Source organism: Cygnus atratus, chromosome 14 (genome assembly GCF_013377495.2).
Source record: "Cygnus atratus isolate AKBS03 ecotype Queensland, Australia chromosome 14, CAtr_DNAZoo_HiC_assembly, whole genome shotgun sequence".
NCBI lineage: Eukaryota > Metazoa > Chordata > Aves > Anseriformes > Anatidae > Cygnus > Cygnus atratus.
In genome coordinates, this window is record NC_066375.1 from 5,680,060 (window position 1) to 5,704,939 (window position 24,880).

General features: G+C 42.6%; 1 protein-coding gene across 1 annotated transcript; it reads left to right on the forward strand.

Moving 5' to 3' along the window:
• Positions 1-493: 493 nt before the first annotated feature.
• MAML1 (mastermind like transcriptional coactivator 1) lies at positions 494-22,099 on the forward strand. The gene is made up of 5 exons (XM_050713706.1): positions 494-868; positions 9,948-11,360; positions 13,761-14,030; positions 16,435-16,549; positions 17,673-22,099. The coding sequence occupies exons 1-5, from the start codon at positions 494-496 to the stop codon at positions 18,662-18,664; spliced, it is 3,165 nt and encodes a 1,054-aa protein (XP_050569663.1). The 3' UTR covers positions 18,665-22,099.
• Positions 22,100-24,880: the final 2,781 nt, after the last annotated feature.

Below are 24,880 nucleotides of genomic sequence, written 5' to 3' on the forward strand. Positions count from 1 at the left end.
ATTGGGCGGCAGCGCCGTCCGTCACTCCCCTCACCGCGCCGCGCGGCGTGACGTCACCCGCCACCCAGGAAGCCCCGCCTCCTGCTCCTCCGCTCGGCTCTGGAGGGGAAAAACAATTTCAAGATGGCGGCGGCGCGGCTAACAATGGGGGCTCGGGGCTCGGCGCCCGCCCGCGCCTGAGAGCGGCGCCCGCCGGGCAGCGCCGAGCCGCGCCGCGCCGGGGCGGGAGGGAGCCGAGCGGGCTCCGGCCGGGGGCACAGCGGGGCAGGGCTTGAGGGAGAGGGGAGCGAGCGGAGCGGCGCCGGCCGCGGGGCAGAAGGAGGAAGTGGGGCGGGGGGAGCCGTAGGGGCGCCGGGCCGAGGAGAGGGGGGGGGAGGAGGAGGGGGAGGAGGGGGAGGAGGGGGAGGAAGGGCGGCGAGGGGCAGCCCCGCTATGGCGAGGGCCGTTTCGCGGAGCCGCTGACCGGCGGCCGCTCTCCTCCCCTTCCCGGCCCATGGTGCTGCCGCCCTGCCCCATGGCGGAGTTCGTGGTGCCGCGGCACAGCGCGGTGATGGAGCGGCTCCGGCGCCGCATCGAGCTCTGCCGGCGGCACCACAGCGCCTGCGAGTCCCGCTACCAGGCCGTGTCCCCGGAGCGCCTGGAGCTGGAGCGCCAGCAGACCTTCGCCCTGCACCAGCGCTGCCTGCAGGCCAAGGCCAAGCGGGCCGGCAAGCACCGGCAGCCGCCCCCGGCCCCGCCGCCGCCCGCTCCCCCCCCGCCGCCGCCGCCGCCCGCCGCGGGGGGCAGCGCCGACAGGAGCGGGGCCAACGGGCTGGACGCCGAGGCGGCGAGCGGCGAGCAGCACGGCCGCAGCAGCACGCTGATCGCGGTAAGGGGGCCGGGGGGACCGGGGGGGGACCGGGGGGCGGGTGCCCGGCTGGCAGCGAGCCCCCCTCCGGGAGCTCCTGGTGGCTGCGGCCCCGCTTGATTCCCTTCCCCTGGCTGCTGGAAGGGTGCTAAAAGGTGCTGCCGGGGGAGGAGGGGGTTAAGGGGTCGCTGACCGGTTCCTACAGACGGTGGCTGTGCTCCTTCAGGGGACCACGCAGCCTGGGGAGCTGTATTGCGGGGAGTTTCACCCAAAACGTCCCTGCAGAATCTGTCAGGGGATCATCGGTACTGTGGAGGCTTTGGGGGGTGTTTTTGTTGGCTTGTGCCGTCATATAATCTGTCAGGGTTTAATCGGGTCACTTGTTGAGGGTACTTGATACGGGTACGCTTATTACCAAGGAGATATTAAAAAATAAGAGTTTTGCTGCATCTTGGAAAGAGCTCCACTTGAAGTAGGAAGGCAGCCGCTTATTTGCTGCTCGCTGCAGTGGGTGTGAACACTATGGGAATCCCACTCCACCCAGTAAAAACTGGCTTAGCTCAAAATCTGAATGTTTCTCTGGCCTCTCTAGCATTTCTGGTTGTCAGGACTTATTCATACAGCCACGTTTGTATATCAAGATAGCTGTTGCTTAACTTATTCTGAACCCTTCAGACGTACTGCTGTGCGCTAATGTGTCAGTAACGTAGGTTAGCAGGATAACCTCTTAAAGGGTGCCTGTCATAATACCTGTCTTTCTCCAAAACAGGTATTTCTAAGTGGTGGCCTTCGTGAAAATGATTCGGTACTGTTTTGGGTGCCTTTAAAAGGGGATGCTGGATTAACCAGATGTGGTTTCAAGTTAACGTATACGTTAAACCCAATTTTTAAGATTGTCTGTGTGTCTGATCGGAGTAGAGGAAGGGGAGGACATGATTCTCTGCTGCCTTGGATCTCATTTAGCTGCAGTTTTTAAAATAGAATTGCCGTAGAGCTTACTGTGTTCTCGGGTGTGAGTGTACACGGTGTGAAGCAGTGAAACATCGCACATCGATGTCAGCTTTAACGTACCTAGCGCTAGGCAGCATGCATGCAGCTTGTAGGGTTTGCAACTTGAACTGAAAATGTTTCTCAGCTGAGTTGTTGTTATTCTTCCTAATACACATGTGCGAATCTCGGACGCGCTGACTTTTCTGAAGACACAGCACTCATGGTAGTTAGAGCACTTGAGGTGGCTGTTAGAGAAGAGCCTTTGAGGACGAGAGGAAACCTTACACGTTTCTGACAGTGATTCTGTAAAACTTCATGGGTAGCTCTTGTTTAGTAGGCTCAGCTGAATGTAAGCTTGTGTCAGAATACAAATGACTCAAACTCATATTTTGTTTTGAAAGACTTGATGGGATTTCTGTTTATTTCCTGTCTGGGCTCTAAGGCTTTTTCATGTGGGGCTCTATCCATTAATGGTGTGTCATTGCACGTTTTCGTTGCACACTCTGTGGAGCTCTTTAGCATGTCAAATCCTGTTGCTTAAACTGCCACCATGCTTCTTCTTCGTATTGATCCTTTAAAAGAAAGATGTCTTTGATTCATTGGTGTTGTTTCTTTTCAATTGCTTTGGATGTGGATTTGATCTAATTAGCATCCATTATAATGAGGACTCTCAACAGCAGTGTGGTTTTGAAATACACTGCACATCTGGGGAAGCCCTTCTTGTTCAGGAAGCTGCTGCCAGTGGCCAATTTACACAACAGAAGAGGGTTTTAGTGTATGAATGACTCTTCCTCGTGCTGGCCTGCTGTTTCCTTCCTAGGATACATGACTGTAAGCTTAATTGCAGCTGCTGATTCATCATCTCGTTACTAGGGCATAAAGTTGGTTTGCTTAGTAATTCAAGCTTTGAAAAACAAAACAACAAGAAAAACAACAAGAAACCTCTGCTGCTAATTGTGTTCCTTTGGCATAAAAGGTACATCTCTAAGTCGGTACTTTACCTCCAGCTGTACCTATTGCCTGTAACCTGTCGCTGTTACCAAGACCAAGCATGTACTCTGTACGGGAAGGACCTGGGTACGGTTTAAAATATTCAATAAACTCTGGATTAGCACCAAAATTATGTTGTTTTAAAATATCCCGGACACGTTCCTTTCAAAAGAATGCCATTACATGAGTGAAACGTGCGTTATATCAGCTATCGCTGCTCTTGTACAAGGCCCGGTTTTCCATGAAGCTGCATATGAATTTTCTCTTGGAGACTGGTACTCTGTATTCAAAGCATTGATTTTGATCCTTGAAAGGAAGGCAAATTGTGTAAATGTAAAGGGTATGTGATCTAGCACCCGAGAGCTTGGAGCAGAAGGACCTGAAGCTGCAGTGCCGCAGGTGTGCCCGTTGCAAGCGCTCCCAGAGGCTCTCCTTGGCCAACCCAGACTAGTCACAGGGAGCGCGGTGAGCACCACCACTTCCTCTGTAACGTCTTGTGTGGTTTTTCACATGGCCCAAATCAGAAAGTAAGTTTGTCCTCCATAAGTTTTTTCTGGTTTAGGTCCTGAAACTAGATGGGTCTCGGTTACAAGCAGAAGTAAAGGACGGCTTCATCCTTTGTTTTCTCACTAAGCAGTGCTAGGATGTGAGTACACAGAAGTTGAGAGAATATAGCGTCAATACAGAAATCCTTCTGGATGGTTTGTGCACCATGTAGGCCTGTCCTTCATTTGAGGAAAAAGATGAAAAATGGTAGCTCCCTATTTAAAAAAAAAAAAAAAAAAAAAAGACAATAATTCAATGGACAATTCAATACTGAAATTTACTTTATGCTCTGTTGTTGAAGATGATGTTCAAAGTAGGAGATGCTTAGTAGTTGAATTATGCATCATTTCTTGTATTAGTCTTATATTTTTGAGAAACTGAGAAGTTGGAAGGAGAAAGGACTTGCCACCTAGCATGTTTTTTCCTCTTTGCCGGTTTCTGTTTTGAGAAAGTTCATTTTAATACTGTTCAAGCTCTGCCTACTAGAAGGGTTGCCTTGTATTTCTCTGATAGGCTATAACGCAGCGTGTCACTGAGCTGAACATCAAGTGCTTCCTTGACACGGGAGTAAAGAGAATATTGAGAGATGGATTTTTATCTCCATCTTTTTTTTTTTTTCCATATATTTTATATGTATGTATCTTATCTTTTTATGATGTGGCATTTTGGAAGGAGACCTGCTCAGTGATTCTTCCTGTGTTTTCCCCACGTGAGCACAGTTGTTGTGTGAATGGTTTGCTTTGCCTAGACTGCTGCAGATGGTATTTCTGGAACGGGCAGAGAGGTCCAGTCGGTGGCCTGCCTTGGGGTTGCGTTGTGTTAAACCTGAAGGGTTTGACTGGGAGTTGAAACGGTTTGACTGGCCGTTGAAATTTGTACAGCGAAAATAGCTAAGTGCTAGCTGAAGCAAAGGCACCAAGTAAAAAGTACGGAAAGAAATTTAAGTGTAAGGAGAGCGAAGAAATGTTTCATGGTTGGAAGGACCTGAAGTAATATTGTAAAGGGAACAGATTGCCTGGGTTGTACTGACAGGCATTCCAGTAACGAAGCCCAGGCCAGCATGCTAACAATTCAGAAGACCTCGTTTTTGTGTAAGCTGTGGTATATGGGTGTTAAATTGTGAAATTATGTTTTACCACAAAAATAGCAAATTATTTCCACATTATTTATATGTAACTACAGTACAGTGTAGTCTTGCCACCATTGTTTGGTTTTGCTGACAAGTCTGATAGCTTGTTGCCCGACAACTCAGACAGGTTTTTCTGTCTCCTTTTAATTCTGCGTGAGGTATTGTTGTAGGTTTGAAACATTTCCTCTCTCAGGCTGGTTAGATATGCAGTGATGCTTTCTAAATTGTACGGATCTGGGAGGGACTGATCTGCTGCTGCTGTTGAAGTTCAAGTGAGGTGGAGGATCCGGCACTGCAGCTGAAGGCACAGCATTTTTTTGATTCAGCAGAACAATTCCTGTAGCAGAAGCTGCCCCTTGTGACTAATGCAGGCTGGGATATTTATAGCCGTGCATATCCACAGCCCTTCTTCACTCCAGCAGGCAGTCACCCAAATACAAAAGACTTCTGGAATTAAAGTAAAAGTCAAAATTAAAATTAGTCCAGCAGTTTGGTTCTGACAACACGCTGGAATGCAGGAACACATTTGGTAATAAAATGCTTTCCTCGCAGGGAGAGCACGACTTTGGAAGCTGGGTATAGATGCACAGTAAATGGGGAGTTTTTAGTACAGCATGTGGCCACAGTGTTATTTTTTTTCTTTTCAATATCCTTACATTGCAATTCCTGATATTTGCATTGCTCTTCCAGCTTAAGAGGTTGTCATCCTTGTTGCTTCTGTCCTCAGCCAGGCAGGAAAGGAGGATCCAGCTGTGCCTGTAGAGGCCCTGCTGTAAGCTCTGGTCCTTGGGAGCTTATCTGTGCTGCAGTGCCACCACTTCCACTGAAGACAAACTGATGCCTTCTAATTTGGTTTCCCCTTCTAGGTGAGAATGCCGGTATCTAGCTGGAAGGCATGTTGCAACTAGACTGTTATTAGTTTGTAGAGTAATACAGCATTTCTTCTGTGAAAATGGCCAGCAGTGTGTCTCTTGCTGGTACGTCATGACAAATCATGTTGTTTTTATCATTTTTACTAGGTATTTTTCAGAATGCATGCAGTTTCTGTAACTACATATATGTAAATATTTACTGTCTTCAGCATTTTTAGAAGAGTAGGTTTAAATTGTGGTTAGTCAATTCAAAACTCAGCACTAGGAAATTTCTTGTTTGCAAGAAAATAATGTGAACTAATTTTTTCTGCTTCTTAAGTTCTAATGTATTGAAATGCTGTTGGCTTCAGATGATTATCTAAAAGTAATTTCAGGTATTGGTTGTTTGACACTTGTTTTTTGATTTCTGGAATAATCTTTCTCTTAAAAAAAAAAAGTTTGTGTGGTATTAAAAAAAAAAAAAAAGTGTTAGTGTGTGGCCAGCTTTTATGAAGCCTGCCGACGTGCCTGTGCAGTAAGACTGCAGTCTGGCTCAGCATCGTTGAGGTAAACGAGACTGGGGATTTAAGGTGGATGTCGAGTGCAGTTTATCACCGTTATTGATGTGGCTTACCCTGTGCTCTGCGTTTTCTGACAGGAGCGCTGTCATTTGGGCACCCCTGGCATCGTGGCCCTGCGGCCTAGTCCTGCGGGGCGGGGATGTACCGGGGGTTATGGGGTCAGAGACTGCCTGGGTTGGGCACCCCTTTTGTTGTGAGGGCTGATACCTGGGTTTTATCTGTTTGTGCTGGGCACATGAGGAAGCCACAGTTAGGGCCTGACTGGCGCTTGTTCCCCTGCCAAGTGAATTTATTTGTTCCCCTGCTGTGGACTGTTGCAGCTGTGTGACTGAAGTGCGGCTCTGGCTTATGCTGAAGAGAGGCAGCCTATGGCCAGTGCTGCTTTAACTGCCTGTGTCCTGTCTTAGGCCGAAGGCAGAGGCTGATGCCCGTTTCTTATTTATTTATTTATTTTTTTAAATAGTTGCTATATGGCTTTAAATACTTTGGATAAGTGCTTTTGGGGTAATAGTTTTTGGCAAAGTTAAATGGGCTTGGTGCAGAGAGGTTGGAGGTTCATCTGTTGTTGGGAAGTTGATAAGGCCGAGAAAGTAGGAATACATTTCTGTCTGATCTTGTGACAATGGAAATCGGCTTGTGTGTTATAAATAAAGTGGGTTGATGCTCTTAAGGAAACCAGGAACAGCATACCAGAGGGCCACCGTGCTTTACAAAATGGTAGCAGACAGAAAATTAATGCTAAAGGGGTTTTCTTAGTGAGTAGCGAGGCACATTTTATTTTTGTTGGTACTTTTTTTTTGTTTGTTTGAGTTTTGGCAGAAGAGAACAGGTTTTTCTTGCCTCGAGAACTCTATTGGGGCAGCTTGATATGTAGATAACTTGCCGTCTGACTCGTATCTCACATGCTCCTTGTTATTTTTTTCCCCCCAAAAATGGCTTTAATTATACAGAGACAGACAAACGGGAAGAACTGAATTTAACATTTCTCCTTCTGTTAGGAAATCAAGAGCTAAGGTGGTGCACAAGAAAGGTATTTCGCAAGAGGAGGTTACGTTATTGGCAGAGCAGCTGTATGAATATGGTTGGTGTGAGAATTTCAGGTTGCGCTATTCAGAAAGTTAAACGTGAATACATAGAAGGTGTCAGGATGTATTACTAATGAGACAGGAGAAGAAGCCTGTAACTTTTGGCTCCTGCAACCTTTTGTAGCACGATCCTTTCTTGAGGGAAGAACGGAGGTGGAAAATGGAGCGCTGTTAGAAGGTTAATTTCAGCTGGTTAGCTGGCTGTGTTGCTGGTAGGGTAACTGCAGTAGCACAAACCTCAGCGGAGACTTACTGTTTAATAGTTTCTAAAATTCAGAAATTAAATGTCCTGGTTATGAATTGGGCTCAGTCTTTTCTGGTACAGAAAAAAAGATACAGATTTTCTTCTTTCCTGCATGTCTGCTGGTTGTTGTGTACAGGTAGGATATCTTTCAATTAATCTTACATTGAGATGAGGTGAAGCAAGGCTGGAAAGCAGTCACAAAGCAGTCACCCCCAAATTTTACCTCATTACTGAATTCCTTTGAAGTTATATTTCTTTAATTTTTTTTTCGACAAAGGAATATAGTTTGAGGTGAAAGGACTTTGTTTAGAGCAACTAGCACCAAGAAATTACACATTGGGTATCTGAGCACTATGATGACCAGTGAAACCCGTGTAGATATGATAGATCTTAGGTTTTCTGAGGGAAAGAGCCTGTGATGGATATTAGGGGTCTGTATCTTTACCTGGACTACAATAAGTTTAGCTTATAAGTTTAGACCCAGGTGAGTTTTGCAGCCCGTGGCTGTGTGCAGTCACAGCTATAATGCTACCACAGTCCCAGTTGCCTGGAGTTGGCTGCATGAGTTATGATTCCAGCAGTGGCTCCAAGGGCCATAAGTCCCACGTTAATACAGAAATTCGCTTCAACTACGAGAAGAATACATTCCGTGTACAATACTAAATTATTATTTATATGTCATTTTTCAGGGAGTGTTTTTTCCTTAATGATTTAGAATTAGGGAGGATTAATTCCCAATCTCTGATTGACTCATATGACCTTGGGCAAGTTACTCATCCACCTTGAGCTTCAGTTTTCCCAGTTGGAGTGTAAAGTAAACAACAGGAAACGTGCTGAAAGCCAAATGCTGCAATGGAGCTGAAGCTTCCTTGCTTTCTGTTGCTCGTTTCACCTTTTTATGAAAAAGTAAATTTCCTTTATTCATTCATTAATTGAAAAAAATTGTTCTAGGTCTTCTACTTGAATGTTGAAATGAAGAGAATTTAAGATCCAGCCTCCTCTCCAAATGGGTACCTCCTCTAAGTAGGTCTTCTGCCAATCTCATTACTTGGCTGCTATTTCCATGAAATAGCCAAAAGATCATGGTCTCCTGGAAGTTGCAGTCCATTCCTCTTAGAAAAAGGAGGTTTTGCCGCTACCTATGCAAGCATTAAGCAGTGTTTGTTTCCAGAATCAGTTAACTGTGGACTATTTAAATAAATAAATAAATAAAACTAAAATGCTATGATTCAGTCCTATCCTTAAATCAAAGCATGTTGTTGCCCAGGCAAGTGCTGTAAAATTCTTCTGATAATTTATGCTGGCTCTATGTACAACCTTTTGCTTTAGTGCAGGGATTTTGAGGTTTCCCCTGTTTGTTCTTGGATGAGACAGTTTTCCCCAGGGGTTAGTGGACTGCATTATGGAGACTGCGTATGAAAATAAGCGTACTTGTCTTGAGGTTTGTTTAATGAGCTCGTTTTCTGCCATCTGAGAGAACTATTGTTTGGCGAACCGCACTTCAGACGAATGCCTTTTTGTGGGGATTCTCCTCATGTGTCCTGCTGGGATGTACAAAGGCATCTTTTACAGGTCAGGGGAGCTGATGGGAGCTTTCCCTCTGCAGGCTGAGGCTTTCCCTCTGAGCAGTGTCTCTGCCCTGCAGGTTTGTCCGTGCTGGTGTAGCGATTCCAGTGCAAGCAGAGCCCAGGTTTCTTACAAGATGTACCTGAGGGAAGTAAAAATTGCCAGTCATCTTTGATGTGTGCGTGAATTCTGCTCTCAGATGTTTTTGGGGTCACTGGGAAGAATATTGGAAAGAAAGCTGCCAGAAAAGAGAAGTTGAACAAAAGGTCCCAAGCTCTGCTTGTAGAACTGAGGTGCTGTTGCTGTACTCTCTGGTTGCTTCTAGGTGGCACTGCAAGAAAAAGAATATGTGTGTTCACCGCCTGTGAGACGAGCAGCTGTAGAGCTGGTTGCTGTTCTAGTGGTCGTGGTGCGGAGGGTAGCAGGGGGCAGATTCTCTAGGAGAAAAGAGGAAAGGAATAAACTTACTCTGCTACGATAGAATCGACCCAACTCCTCCTAATTGCTTCTTACATAAGCGTGAAACAGTGGTCACTTAGTGACAAACTGGTCTTGCCTAATGCCAGAAGTGTGACTGTGTACAAAATTTATATACGTATCTGTCCTCCAAAAACTACAATTGCAAGAGAAAAGGTCCTCCCTTTTTCTAAATATTTAAATGAGAGACTGCTCTATCAAGCAGTCTTGCAGGGAAATAACCCAGTATGTACACAGACCAGATAAATACAGGTTGTTATGCTCATCTGAAATTTGAGTCTTACTATTCTGCAATGATTTTGCATTTTGAACAGGAAAGATCATAATACGTTCCAATTCAATGCCATTTCTCAACTTTTTGTTGTTGGCAGTATTTGGCAGCTCTTGTCTTTGAAGGAAGAGACTGTTTGATTCAGCACCTACTTTTGAAGGTTTACCCTAGCAGATTTTTACATCTCATATGATGACTTGTAAAACAAATCTTATCAAAGCAAAGGTTTAAACTTTTTTTTTTCACCTTAAATGTTTTATTCATTTTTTTCCATAGTCAGACCGAGACAATACTCTGGTAAGAAATAATCTATGAGACATGAAACTACATATCTAAAACCTTCCCTTTTTTTTTTTTTTTTTTTTTTTAGCAGCTCCATGAGACTGTGAAAAGAAAGCTCGATAGTGCTTCTTCCCCTCAGAACGGAGACCAGCAGAATGGCTATGGCGATGTATTTTCTGTGTCCAAGAAATTGCGTCGTGATGACGGTCTTGGTGGAGCAAGTGGTTCTTCCAATGGAATGCCCCCTGTGTCTCCACTCCATCATCTTGACAAGAAATCTGGCAGCGGAGATACCTTGCAACTTAATGGAAAACATCCGATGGGGCTAGATGGCATTAGCAAGAAGTGTCTTCCAGATTCCAGCCTGCAAATGAATGGAGGTGGTGATGCTGACGACTCATTTCCTCCGAGTTTGAACAAAGAGCTGAAGCAGGAGCCTGTAGATGATCTTCCATGTATGATTGCTGGAGCAGGGGGTTCTATATCTCAGAACAACTTGATGCCTGATCTTAATCTTAACGAGCAAGAATGGAAGGAGCTTATTGAGGAGCTTAACAGGTCAGTGCCCGATGAAGACATGAAGGATCTCTTTAATGAAGACTTTGAAGAGAAGAAAGATGCAGATTCTTCAAATTCAGCTGCACAGACTCCCTTGCCGCAAGATATTAACATAAAGACAGAATTTTCCCCAGCACCCTTTGAACAGGAACAGATGGGGTCTCCCCAGGTTAGATCTACTTCTTCAGGTTCAGCGTTTATTGGTGCTGCTTCTGTGCCTGTAAGTGCCGCTTCTCCAGCAGTTGGTAGCTCTCAGGCTATGTTTCAGCCTTCTAGTCAGTCGATGACTGAAAATCCTAATCAGCCCATGATGCAGGCATCAAACCACTCTCAGAATGTCCAGAGACCTCTCCCCAATGTGTTGTTACCTGGGAAGGGTGCAGGAAGTGCCAAAGAAATGTCCTCCGCTCATCAGCTCCAGCAGATCGCTGCCAAGCAGAAGAGAGACCAGATGTTGCAGAACCAGCAACAGGCTTCACAAGTCCACCAGACAAATCAGATGTCTACCTGGCAGCAGTCTGGGCCTTCTCATAGTCCGTTGGCTGTTCCATATACCATGGAAAATCCCACCAGCCCTTCAGTGTACCAGCCGGACTTCAACAATCAGAAGCTCATGATGCCGAGTATGGGAAATAAAAGCTCGCCGAGAGCTGGAGGCAATTACCACGTGAACATACTGGGTCACCAGCAAAACAGCATGAACCAGAACCCCGTGAATAGTCAAGGCTCGATGCTAGACTATGGGAACACCAAACCTCTTTCACATTACAAAGCAGAATGTGAGCAGGGGGTTACGGTACCCAGTCAGAACAAGACTCCCATGTTGGCGTACATACAGCAGCGCCAGCAGCAACCGCTGGCTCACGTGAGTGACGACCAAAACGGAATGATTCTGTTGAAACAGAAGTCTGGAAACATTGCCTACCGGCTACCACACAGTCAGGTAAATGTTCGGATTTTTGTTACTTATGTTTAGCAGCAGACTTACGGTTTTGTAAGACGCTGTTGAATAGGTAAGACCTAGAGTAAGGGTACAGATTACTTGGTGGTGTTTCAAAACAGTTGCCGCATGTTTTTAAAGAAGAAAATGATAACGCATAGTATGCTGAGGCAAGAATCAAGAACTGTATTTTCCACTCAGGACAGTTTTAATATGCAATTCTAGGTCATGTTGTTAATGTGTGGTTTCCAGCCTAATATATTTCGTGGGCAACAAATTATGTCACACTTCACAGAAGGTTCTCCTTACAAAGATAAATGGATGCTTTGTAAACTTTTGCCTGAAATAACTCATAAAACGGCAGTGTTAAACTGTGTTCTGAGAGAAGCCTTGCGTTCTTTACCTTCTTTTTAGTCCCTGACTTCTGTCAGAGTTGGCTTGCTATAAACAGATACGCCTTTGGCTGCTGCTTTTTTGAAGAGAGATGGAGGCGGAGTCTGCATTCCTGGTTTCTTGGGTGTTCCTTGGGGTTTTCAAATCTGAGAATTTGTTATTGGTTAAGTCTCTGGGAATCGGGGAAGCATGGGATAGGAGAGAAATATATCTTTAAGAATAATGGTAATATTTGTCTGCTTGAAGCAATGTGCTTCAGGCTTTCCTGTAAAGGAGAGCTCCAGGTTGCACTTCTTTGCCTTATGAGCTGTAAGAAATTTGCAATAAAAGGATAACGATATATAGCTGATATTACAGGTACGCTGCAGGTAGAAATTTTTACAGTGGATGGAGGGGAAGGGACCTGTAGGCACACATTACAGAGTCCCAACAATGTGCTTGCTGGAGGACTTGTTGGGAAACAGGCTTTTGTTACAAGAATTCAAGCTACTTTTGCAAAAGCTGTTGGAGCTCCAACTCTAGTAGCATGCTTCTTCAGTAAAGCAAAATGAGAAACGTGGGACAGAAAGATCTGATTAATCTGTGGTAAAGACCACACTGATGTAAAAATAAAAATGTGAGATCAGTAATACATGCTTCATAAGGCACAAATTTAATCTCTTTAAAAGCTAACTGAAGTAACGATCTAATGATATTTTTGATGGAGAAAGGAGAAGGGAAAGGGTAAAGATGATTGTTGTATCTCTCTCTCGCTGAAAAACTTGAAGACGACCTTTCATCTATGCTGTCACACTTGCGTTGAAATAACAGAAATTCTGATGCATGCTTCTGGAGGATTTCTCAAAAGCTTGCATATAGAACAACGTAGCACAGCGTTACCTATATTTGGCTTGTGATTTCTTACAGAACTGCAGCAAGTGAGAGCCAACAGCCTGGACCATTAGCTGAATTGTCTGTGAAAGTAATATCTGTTTGCGTAATTAGAAGTGAGACTGAACAGTGCTTGAAAACGATAAAAAATGTCAAATTTCAAATGGATTCACTAGTATAAGGAGGACAGTATCAGGTCTTGAATGATAATCATTCTATATATGACTTTTGCTTAGTGGTAACATGCTTTTCCCAACTTCCCATCTCCAAAACCAAAAAAGCAGACTTATGGAAAATTAATTTAAAAAAAAAAAGATTATCCATAGTAGTATTTTTTCCTGTGCAATATGGTGGTGGTTGGATCCTTAAAAAAATGTTAGGACTCTTCATTTTGATCAGTGATATCTTTATTCACCTGTGAATAGTAAACTCTGACGCTTTAAAAAAAAAGAAGGCAACTTTAGGAAGAGAGGCATAAACTTGCTGAATTAAATGTTGACAGAAGAGGCAGGATATAAATAAATGTTTTGTGTGATGAAAATCCAAAACAGCGTTTGAAAAGCTGCAACCACGTTAACCAAAGTTCTGGTCGATGCATTTAAAGTGCTGTTTGTAACTGGCGCCGTTCCTCTGGCTGAGCAGCAGCACGCAAAGCCACGGTCACCCATCTGAGCTCGAATTTGGAAAGTGCCCTAAGTGAGGCTGAAGTTAAAGCCTCTGTTCCTGAATCTTGGGGAGCTTCTGGCCGTAACTCCAAACTCTCACTTCTGTGTCTGGCTGTCTTTAATTAGCTGAATTGAGTACTGTGTCACACTTTGCTTTTTCCATTAAAAGCTTCACGAGTGAAGAAGCTATTGCATAAAGATGAGAAGATAAAAGAAACCGTTTTGTTTTTTATTAAATAGTGTAAATGCACAAGTAAGCAATAACTGTCAATTTCTGGTTTTCTGAGGTGTTATAATTCCCCTTTCTGTGTGGGCTTGATTTATAAATTCTCTTTCCCTTGTCCTTCACAAAGATCATACAACTTGTGGACATCACTATGAAAGTGTCTCCTCGTCTGTGTGGCTACACAGTTCCTAAATTCTGGAGGCTGACCTCCTTCTGTAACTCGCATCATTTTTTTAAAATATTCTGCAGGATCAAAACCCGTCTCCTAATGTTCCTCGTGTCCCTGTTTCTGTCCCGGGCCCTGGTGTTGGTGCCCAAGCTCCCAATGTCACCATGGCAGGCAACCACAGCAACCCACCTTATCTCAGCAATCAGCAGCAAGCAGCAGTAATGAAGCAACAGCACCAAATGCTGATGGACCAGCAAAAGCAGAGGGAGCAGCAGCAAAAGCACTTGCTCATGGAGCAACAGAAGCAGCAGTTCCTAATGGAGCAGAGACAACATCTTCTGGCTGAGCAGGTAAGCGGGGCCAGCAGTCGTCTTTGCATTGACTTTGGTGGACTTGTTTGAGATCTTGCAGAAATGCTGTCACCTTACAAAACGGGATGGAAACTACAAGATGCTTGGGTATCATAAATAGAATTGTTCTTTTGTTTTATATAAAATTAACTGCAAAATATAGCATTTGATTGCTGACTATGACTTGGTTTTTCTGTTACAAGGCACAATTGTGAACGAAAAGAATAAAAAAGGTAGAATTTAATAGATTTGAAATGTGAGATAATACCTACAGGAACAGAAGATATCATACCAGTGATGGTGTAATTCTTTGTGAAAGAAGAAAGGCAAGTGAAACCAGAGCAAAATAATAAAAGAAAAGGTTGGGATACCCTTGATGTTTTGGAGAGCTTTAAAAATGGAAACAATGAGCAAGGGGCTCTGTAAGCTGGTTGTGTTCTGCCTTTCTTCTCCGTGAGTGCAACAACAGTTCATGTTTCAAATTTTAAACCATCTTTCATTTGTTTATTTGGGGAAAATAATTAGACATTTGCATCCAACTGCATCTTATCCTGCCAAAAGAATTTAACTGTGCTATCCATCAGACTGTGCAGAAAGCTGCTCTAGTCTCTCTCAGGGAAACAGGCTCCTTGTGTGAACCTTCCAAAGCTTTAAACCTTTTGCAAGTCTTTCAGTTGGGATTCAGCCCAAAGGGCCTTATTCCTGTCATCTGTGCTTTTCTGCATTTTTGAAAAGCCCCTGCAGGCGTGTTCCAAGCACTGGCACTGTACAGAGAAATCATCAGCGTCTGGTGTGGAGGGAAGGGGAAAAGGTTTGGATGCTGCATTTGACATATTTCTGTGCTGCCCAAAAGTTAGATCTTGTTAGCATTCTATTGTGATAATTAATTATTCAGATACGGATGGTGCTGGGTGTAGTTTTACAGAAAGGTTTCTGAATTGGTTGATTTCTGTTTTGCAGGAGAATGGTAGTTTCAGGTAACTTCCCTGCCACTCGAAAGCTTTCTTTGTGTTTGGTGTTCTGCATCTTTTTTTTTTTTGCTGAGCCAGGCTTTTGCAGCTCTTGGTTTCTCTTAGAGCTGTGGCATCTCTCCCTGCCTTCTGTGGTCAGCATCTTTCAGGTTTGACTGGTCCTGCAAGCAGCAGGTCCTTTCTGTCAAACAGCCTGCCCTCTTCATTCCTCTGCATGTCTCGACAGCTTCGTAGTTGTAGACGCTTCAAAACAATGGTAGTAATGTGTATCTGCCTCTCTGCTACATTGCAGTAGTTTCTTCTCTTTTTTTTTTTTTTTTTTTATTGCTTGTGTCTTTGCCCCAGAACTCTTGGAAGGGAATTTCTGTCCCTTCCTGTGCCTTGTGCGAGCTTTTAGATAAGTGGGTAGTTGTGGATTGTATCGCTTCCAAATTCTCTCAAAATTTCAGTCTGGTTGGAGTCACATGTGGAAGATGAGCCAGAAATGCTGCCCTGGTTGTGTTTTATATTGTCAAAGCAGCCTGTTGGCTGTTTATACTAAGATCTCCAGGTGTACTTTTAGTGCATGTACTTACACACACCCTCTCCCTTTCCCCTGTGGCTTTAAATTGCCTTTATTCCCAAAATATCCCTAATAGAAAATCTGCTTATTTTATTTTTCTAACGAATTTATCATAATGTAGGTACAGGCTGGATATTTTTTTAAAAGGCAAGATGGTTTTGAATCATTAGCAGGGTTTCTTACAATGAACAACTGAATTGTTGAGAAAATGGTTTTGAACAGTTGTTACAAAACTTGCATAGTTCCTGTTGTAAACTTAGTTCTATAATTTTCCATAAGCTTTGAAGAAAACCCATGGTATATAATAATTTGGGTTTGTATGTGGTTTTGGTTTTGAAAACTAGGCCTGGAAAACATTTACACGTTTTTACTTTTCTGCACAATGCTGACATTTATGACTTCTATTTTAGCTGTCTCTTCGCAATTAAAAAAATTCATCTGGGGGCAAAGAGTTAAAAAAAAAAAAAAAAAAAAAAAAAAAGAAAAAGTATGTGTGAATTTTTTATACTTGCTTTTCCTCTCTTTGCACCTGTTAGTGTCTTTAGAATATTGCTGAAAATGTCTGAATGTATTACTCGTTAAAAAAATAACTGGGAGTCAGGAATGTTAGTCTAAAGGCTTCAGACGTGCATTGCAGTAACTCCTCTAATGAGTTGTCCTCTTGTCTCTGAGTTCCTCGCCTTGGCACTCATCAGATTAAACTGAGTGCTTGAACCTTAAGAACAAAGGTCTGAAAGAACTTTAAGGCTGCAGAAGCCCCTATAATTACCAGCTTCATGTAAAAGTATGACATCTCGGATTTTTTTCCGATAGTCACCCTTGGAAAAAGCTTGACCTGCTTTCTAATTGTCTTGCCCTGAACCTTTCCTAGGAGAAACAGCGGCAGCAGCAAGAGCAGCAGCTGCAGCGGCACCTGACTCGACCGCCTCCCCAGTATCAGGATCAGCCACAGAATCCGTACCAGCAGCAGGTTGGACAGTTCACAGGTAAGCAAACATGGTAGTTGGAATAGCGGCAGAAGAAATACCAGGAATAAAAATATTTTTTTCTCCTGCCACTTTTGTACAGTAGTACATCTGTTAGAAGTAGAGTATGTGCTGCTATAATGAACATAATTTTTTTCATTGTTGCTATGATTGTAACTGTTTTCTGCATTTTAAATCCTGGTATGCGTACTATCTCTTTGCTCTACTGTTCCAGTAAGACCTCCCTTCTTGCCCCATAACATCAGTTAATTATTAATTCAGTGTAGAGCCAATGTTACTCACCTATCTTAAAAATAGTTAAAAAACAAAACAAAACAAAAAAAGCCTGTAGCTTTTTGATTCGGAAGTAGAGAAGGTTTTAGTTAGGGTAAGTTTCCCTTGGTTGACTAAGAAGTGTGGAGAGGGAATGTATTATAGGAATTACACTTCACAGTGCTTTTCTGTTCTTTTTTGTTTTAAGTAGGGGACTGTTTCTTCTACAGGGAAAAACTTTTTTTTTTTTTTTAAACTGAATTTAGAAGAAGAAAGGACTCTGAGAAGACTTATTTTTGCAAATCCTCTTGGTTATCAACATTGCATATTAATAAAATGAATGTTTCACTATGGAAATTCAAAACAAAAAAGTTCTGAAAGTTGTAGAGAGTACATTTCTGGAACTATAAAAGCACAGGACTGGAAATCCTACAGTTGTAGAATAAGAGACTCCTTGTGTATGCACAGAATAACTGACAATGCATGTGTGCAGTAAGTGATTTTTTTTTTTTAGCAGACTAGCAAATTGTGCATGTGCTTAAAAGTATGTGCGTATACTTCTGTTCAGAAAGAAATAACCACAATCTTGTCTTTAATGCCTAATTTTTTTATTTTTAAGTTCATGATTCTGAACTCTTAGAAGTGGCATTCAGACTTTTTAGGACGTTGGCGTATCTGTGTTTGAGATCAAGGTAGAAGTGCTAACAACCCTTTTTACTTAATTAAAGTACTGCCGTCTTTGTGACGGTTGCATAAATTGCTTTATACAAATGCAGCTACACCTTGTTTCTTGATTATAGTGTCTACACACCTAGATCGTCTCTGGTTGAACCGAGGTAGTTAACGTACAAAATATTTCTTTGTGTTTCAGGGTCATCTTCAGCCATGCCTGGGGTCAGTAATTTAGGACAGTCCAGCTCCAGTAGTCCACGGATGTTTCCTCAGCCCCAGAACATGATTCAGATGGGACCTGGACACAGTTCTGTTCCTCCGCTCCAGTCGGGCTCCAGCCAGCAGGATCGGGGGGTGACTCAGTATACCAATATGCAAAACATTCAGCGAGGGGGATTGTACAACTTGGCGTCGGGTATGACACAGATGGTTCCCCAGCATGCAAATCAAAGTGCCAATGGACAGCCACCGATGCAGAGACAAGGCAGCTTGGGCCAGGGTGCTGCTGTTCCTGCTGGCTACGGGCAGAATACCTTAGCGAACTCAAGTATTTCTCAACAGCACAATAAAGGCGCACTGAATCCAACCTTATCAAAGCCACAGATGGCAAGAGTACCGGGTGCTATGGGGGCTCAAAATCCATCTTGGCAACACCAAGGTATCCCTAATATTAATAACCAGACGCAAGGAAACAGTGGCTTGGGACCGTTTACTGCCAGCTCCTCTTTCCACATGCAGCAGACTCATCTAAAGATGGCCAACCAACAGTTTGCTCAAGGAATGCCTCAGGTAAGCCTCAGCACCAGCAGACCAATGACCTCTATGAACGCTGCCGTCTCTGGGCAGATGCTGTCATCGTCTTTAGGCTCGCAGCAGCGGACAAACGCACCTACGCAACAGCAGGTACCCTCACAGCAAGTCTTGCCTGGCATGAACCAGACTGTTCCGGATCTGAATGCTTTCAACCAGAATCCAAATCAGCAAATGCCCAACAGAGGTAATATGCACTGTAGTCAAGGGTACCCCGTGAGGACAACCAGTCAGGAGCTGCCTTTTGCGTACAGCAGCCAGTCGGGCAATAATGGACTTCAGAACTTGACTGGTGACACAGATCTGATAGACTCTTTGCTGAAAAACAGGACTTCAGAGGAGTGGATGAATGATTTGGATGAGTTGTTGGGAACTCATTAAAAATGGGCTGGGGTGGGGGTTCTACTTTGTTTTTTTTTTTAATTATTTCATGAAACATAAAACAACACTTGGACCAAAAAACCTGTGGCATTGAGGAGAGTTGCAGGCATTAGAGGTAGATGGTTGGTAAAGGGACTGGAGCTGCTTCTCAATGAGTGTTGATACATGGTAAAGGCGCACCGAGCAGGTCTGCAGGAGCAGTGAGCTTTATCCTGGTGTCTTTAAGGAGTCGCACGTCTGAACAGGTCAAACAAAATTGCGCGTGTCCTAACCAGCCTTTCAGAAATCTCACTTGCAGTGTTCTAAAATTAAAATTTTGAATTATTTAAAGATAATGTTCCACAGAAATAGTGCAGAAAGAAAGCAAGTAGTTGCAAAAATTGTGTTTAGGGCTTCATTTCCTGCAGCTATTACTTGCAATCATTATTGTTCATAGCTATTATAGTACTGTCATCAAACGTCTGACTTTTTACTCGAGAAGAGGCTGTATGCCCCTGAGTACGCTTGCAAGATGTTTTGAATTGTTTTTTTTTCCATCGCTGAAGCATGTGCCTGTACTCTCAATAAGCAAGTGATATTTCACAGTAAATATTTCTAGATGCTGGTGATAGATGAAAGAAAGTGTTAAAACCTGGCCAGTTAGCCTAGGTAGTCTTCTTAATAGATTGTAGTCTTTTAAGCTGCAGTTTGCACTCTGTTGTAGAGAGGCACAGTTCTTGGCTTATACCTTGCTGTGTTTAAAGGGGGAATTTCTTATGGGAGAACTTTTAAACTATAGTAGTTTTAACATGAATTGTAAAGCCATTTACTTTGCACCTGTTTCTTCATAACTTATTTCCAAAGGTAGTTGTATTTAAATGAAGGCTTTGCTTCATGACAGCTCATCTAGTTTTCTTTGTTGTAAAAAGTAAAACTAACTTTTGAGATCAGTTCATTCCCCAAAGTTAGCAGTGACACAATGAGCACAAGACTTTGTCACTTCAGGGTAAAATGAGGAAAAAAGAATTTGGCTGAGAGGTGAGAAGTCCTTATCAGCAATAATAGCACAGGCAGCCTGGGAGAATACTTGTATCAGGGTTGCTCCGATATCGAAGTCTCCCCCTTTAAATACTTTTTTTAATACTGGGTTATGAGTTTGATAATCCTTCTATAGACAGGTGGGTTTATTCCTTTAATATCCCGTGAAGCAGGTGCTTGTTCCTCAGCTCAGCCCAAGGAGACCTCATCCATGTTGGGGTCAACTCTCAGAAAGGACAAAAACCACAGTGGGAGCAGGAAGTGTTCCAAAGTCCTTACTTTCTACCAAAAAAAAAAATCCCTTATCCACCAACAAACCACCTTGCCTTAACCTTTACTTTAAAATGAAAATAAAGTTGAAAGCTTTTGTTTTAAATGCACAAATACCTCTTCCCTTTCTAAATCCACTTTTTTTTTTCTTTGAGAACTCCTTTAAACTTTCTAGCCAAACCCAGCATTGTGTTTTAAAAGCATTTTCCTTCAACGGACAGGCTTCTTTGGGAGTTTTCTGCACTGCAGAGATGTGTGAGAGGGTTTTTTTTTCCAGAGTGGGTGATGGAGAAGTGAAGGATAACATTGAATTCAAGGAAGGAAAATATTTTACTGTATCTGCAGCTTCTTCATCAGACAATTTGCACTTTTTAAAAACTGCTTTTTAACACTAATACTTTAACCCTTTCCAAATATGCATGGAACATGGTTTGTCCAGCACACTTATCTAGTGTGGATGAATTGCGCTCTGTTAAACAGATTTGATCTTGTGTCATGTTGAACTGTCGGTGAACAATGTGCATTGATCAGTGGATCCCACCGTTGAATAGAGGATAAAACTTCACTGAAGCAGGCTTAATCCCTGGTAGAACTTTTAACTAAGATTGTCTTTGGATGGGAAGACAAAAGTGCTAGCGACTTTGGTTGTTGACACTTCAGATATTTTCTAGAATAAGTAGCTGAGATGCAAATAACTGATGCTAACTTTTCTTATACTGGCAATCAAAGCAAAGAGCTGGTGAGTTTGGTTTGCTGTCAAACCAAACGCTGGTCCAAGGTAAGTGTCATTAGAGTATAGGTAAATTAGCAATGGCAGGGGAAGAAGTGTTTGCTGTATTTTTTTTTTTTTTTTTAAGGGTTAACTTTGCACCAGTGTGCCTTCCCTTCCTGTTGGGGGTGCTTGGGACTTCATAATTTCAAGTGACATCCTTCAGTGTCACTGCTTCCACCCTCTCCTCCCTTCCCCCTTCCGTGACCCCGCCCCCCCCCCCCCACAAACACTTGAGAGAAGTAACAGGGTAGGAGGATTCAGCTCTTCTTTCTTCCCTGTTTAGAGTGTGGTGAAATCTGCTACATTCTCCAGTAGGTTTTGCACACAGACTTTGTTCTGAATAAGTCAAAATACAATCCATCCAGTTTTAATTTCTTAATCAGAGGAAGAGAACATCTGCTGTTTGCATTATTACTACCAAAAAGGCAGTCCAGCTTAATGTCCAGGAAGATGCAGATGTACTTTTTCCTCCACTGTTTCTGGAAGCCAAGGTGGATATTGCCCCATTTGACCAGAGGGTTTGTTCAGGAAGGTGTTGAGTTTTGTGACAGGGCCTTTTCACGGTACTGCTGAACTAAAATTAAGTGTGATTCTAGGCAAAGTGGCTTACAATGCCCATTGGCCTTCGTATGTGAACTGGATCCAAACAGCATTTGACCTGGTAGAAGAAAACATCCCTTGCTTCTGGTTTTGGTCCCTGTGCACGTAATGTGATCAGACTGTTAAAAATGTGGTGTCACTATAACAATACGGAAACAGTTCAATGGAAATGAGAACACGGTTTGGATGAAAGAGGTGCATGGGTAGGGCTGGGCTTTGCCCTTACGCCCTTTAACATGTAGCTGTCTATATATGCACTTGGGCTTTCCATTTGCTGCAGCTTCAGAGCAATAAAATGTAGCTCCCCTGAACTGTACCTAGCCAGCCGCCCATGGCTTTATTTATAAACTGCGGTTTTGGTTGGGTAGGAAAGGTGAGAGTGTCACTGTGCAACATCCACTGCCTTCCAAAAACCACAATTCAATTGAAAAGGGTGCTCAAAATTTTGTTATACACATTTCCTTTGTGTAAATAAATGTTTACAATTTTATATTAAAGATTTGAATAAGAGTTAGATCTTCTGACTGTATATTTTTTACTTTTTATAGATTTTAAAACTATAATTCTTTATATATGTGTTTGGGGGGTATTATGGTAAGTTTTATGCTTGTAAATGGAGAACAGTTGAATTTGATGCTAACCTTTATGAATTTTTGTCATTGAAATGTATAAAGAGTCCATTAATCCCCTTATTCTTTTACTACAATTACTGGTGCACACCAAAAAAGAAATCCTTCACTTCTGTTTTATCATTATAAAATAAATATTTTGCTAGTGTATTAAACATACATGGTGTGACTTTATACGTTTGTGTGAGCTGAGCAGCAGGGGTTTCAGTGTTGTTTTCCTAGCAAGATGGGCCCCTTCGTCCCAGTGCACAACTCTGGTCAGCCTCTTACAAAGGCTCAGATTCTTCTACTCTGTCTTACCAATTCTTACAGTTTTAGAAAGTCCATTTTGGCCAGTACTGGATAGAGGCCTTAGGAAGCCAGTCTGAAAACAAGGGTTTAAGCCACAACTACTGTTTCTGGCCTGTTGTCTTTTTTTTTTTTTTTAATGCTGTTTTAGGCCTTAAGCTAGAGAATGTGACTGCGGAGGTGGTGGTTATTAGCATTGCTTCACTCTTGTTTCTAAATTTGAAAGTGGAGATGTTAACTACTCAGATGTGCAAAATCCCAAAGCTCTGAGTGTGCTCAGATTCCCTCAAAATAACAGGCCTTGAAGTTAGTTTCCTTGAGACTTGTGAAAAGTTGATGTTTGTTTGAAGTAGGCAGATTGTGCGTATGCACACAAAACCCAAAACAAAACCAAAACAAAGACCAACAAAAACACCCTGAGAAATGAGACACAAACTGCAAGCATGAGTTAATATTTCTGAACAAGGACCAAAATGCTGGCAGTGAGTTACATGAAGATTTTGGCTTAAAGTTGGCAAGGTCACGAAGCCAATACGTGGAGCTGGTGAGTCGAAGAGGCTGTGGGAAGTAACAGCGAAATAGGTTTTTCAGACCCTACTAGGTCTGAAATAGGTTTTTCAGAGCCTCTTAAGCTAGACGTTTACATGTGATGGTTAGAAGCAAAGCAAAAATCTGTGGCTCCGTCAGCATCCGGAGGAGTCTTGGCTTTCAGTGGAAGTGTGTTAGGGTATTGGTGTGTTCCTGTTAGCCAGCTATTGCTTGACGAATTACTTGAACATTTCAAAGCAATTCTTTTAAAAGTGAATCATGCCACTCACAGCAAACATACAAATTCAGTTATGTAGTATTTCCTGTTTGTCAAGTATACTTTTTAACTGATTATATCTGATCTTAAGTTTTAAACTACCATCTCGGATCTCTCTCCACAACCACAGATGTAGCAGTAGTGATAAGGAAGAATTTGAAAAGCATGACAAGCTTCTTGCTAAGGCTGTGTTCATCTTACAGGTTACAGTAATTTCAAGCATCCTCCTGTGTAGGAAAAATTTTAGTCAGCTTTAAACGTTGAAGGACAATTCTCCAAGCATTGAACTTGGTGTCTCATTGTAGGGCCGTTGTGTGTAAGGCTCCAGCCCAGAGCCATCAGACATTTTCACAAGGTGCTTTCTGAATTGCTTGAGTGTATTTCCTATTCTTTTACACCTTTGGCTTGTGTTTGGGGGAGGAGGAAACGTGTAACTTCAGAAGCTTGTAAAGAAGCAAAAGTAAGAAGGTAAATAATAATACCAAGCTGGGCTGCTCCTGGCCTGCGGGGATCTGCTAAGTTGTAGTAACTTCTGATTCATTGTCCCATTAAAAGTACTTTGCTGAATTTAATGTTGAGGAAATCAAATTTCCCAAACTGTCATCCTGCTGAAGTGCATGTATGCGTTTTTCCAAAGATTTTACAGAGTCAGCGGCAGCTTGGGATCAACCTCTGCTCAGAAACCAATCTTTTTTTATTATTGATTTGTTTTTCTTAAGGCTAGCGTCAATCCATAATGGAAGTGTTTTCTAAAACCCGAACTGTTTGTTGAAATGATGTAAGTGGAAGTAGGCTTCTATTGACGTTTCCCCTCTGGCTTCTGTATTAGACACCCTGTATGAAATCAAGGATCACCAACAGATCCTGTTAAATAGAAATATAAAAATTAACCTTCAGTCTGGGTCTGCTGGAAGCCTGCAGGGGTCAAAAGTCTTACCGTGTTTTGCAGAGAGAGTGGTTTTGCTATATTTTACGTGTTTTGCCAGAAGAGTACCAACTGTATATTTGAATAAGCTGACTTGGAAGTTTTCAACTTGATAAGCTGTCGCGGTGGGGTTTTGAGATGAAGATCCAAAGCAGAAGTAAGAACTTGCAGCATCCCGCTTGGGGGAAGCGGCAGGTCTGATCATTTCTTGTTGGCGCTGTGCGTGAATTCTGTGCTGAGACTGCGTGTGAGCGTGTGTCTGTGCAGAGAGAACAGCTCAGCCCTTTCCTGCAGCCTCTCTCTCAAAAAAAAGTTTAAAATTAAGGAAAAACCTCAGCTGATAATGAATGAATCCCCCCCCACTTTTTTTTCTTTTTTGTATTTAAAGTGGTATTTAAAATTTAAAGCTGGTATTTAAAATCAGAGTAGCCTTTTATCTATATTCTATGTTTTAGAGCACATCTATAACTTTTTGAGCCAATGTGTATTTTGCCATTGTCACCCAGGAAGAGATTATTTAGGGCTATAAAATACTGCTGATCTTCAAACTTCACATCTATAATTCATTGTAATATTTTTGAGCAATTATTTCTATATCCTATTCAGACACCCTTTCTGAACTGAGAACTTCTATTTTGTATTTTAGCCAGAACAATATTAGTACTGCAGAATTTTAAAAACACCTGAAAACTACAAAAGTGACAGTTAGAAAAGGACTGTACTCTGTAAACTTACATTATTATTTAATAAGCTAAACATCTTAATGCTTATCTGCATATAGAATCCAGTAATAATGAAGTTATTCCAGCTAAAGTCTAGAAAATCTTTCAGGTGGTCAGCTCTAGTACTTGGAATAGGAGCAGCAGGCCAAGTCATTAATTTGTAAACCCTTGTTAATATTTTTACAGCC

Bases quoted from the DNA above. Each gene is read 5' to 3' on its own strand.
- MAML1 (XM_050713706.1), top strand. From the start codon at position 494: ATGGTGCTGCCGCCCTGCCCCATGGCGGAGTTCGTGGTGCCGCGGCAC. The intron at 14,031-16,434 runs GTAAGCGGGGCC...AACCTTTCCTAG, and splicing joins AACATCTTCTGGCTGAGCAG to GAGAAACAGCGGCAGCAGCA. The intron at 16,550-17,672 runs GTAAGCAAACAT...TTTGTGTTTCAG, and splicing joins GCAGGTTGGACAGTTCACAG to GGTCATCTTCAGCCATGCCT.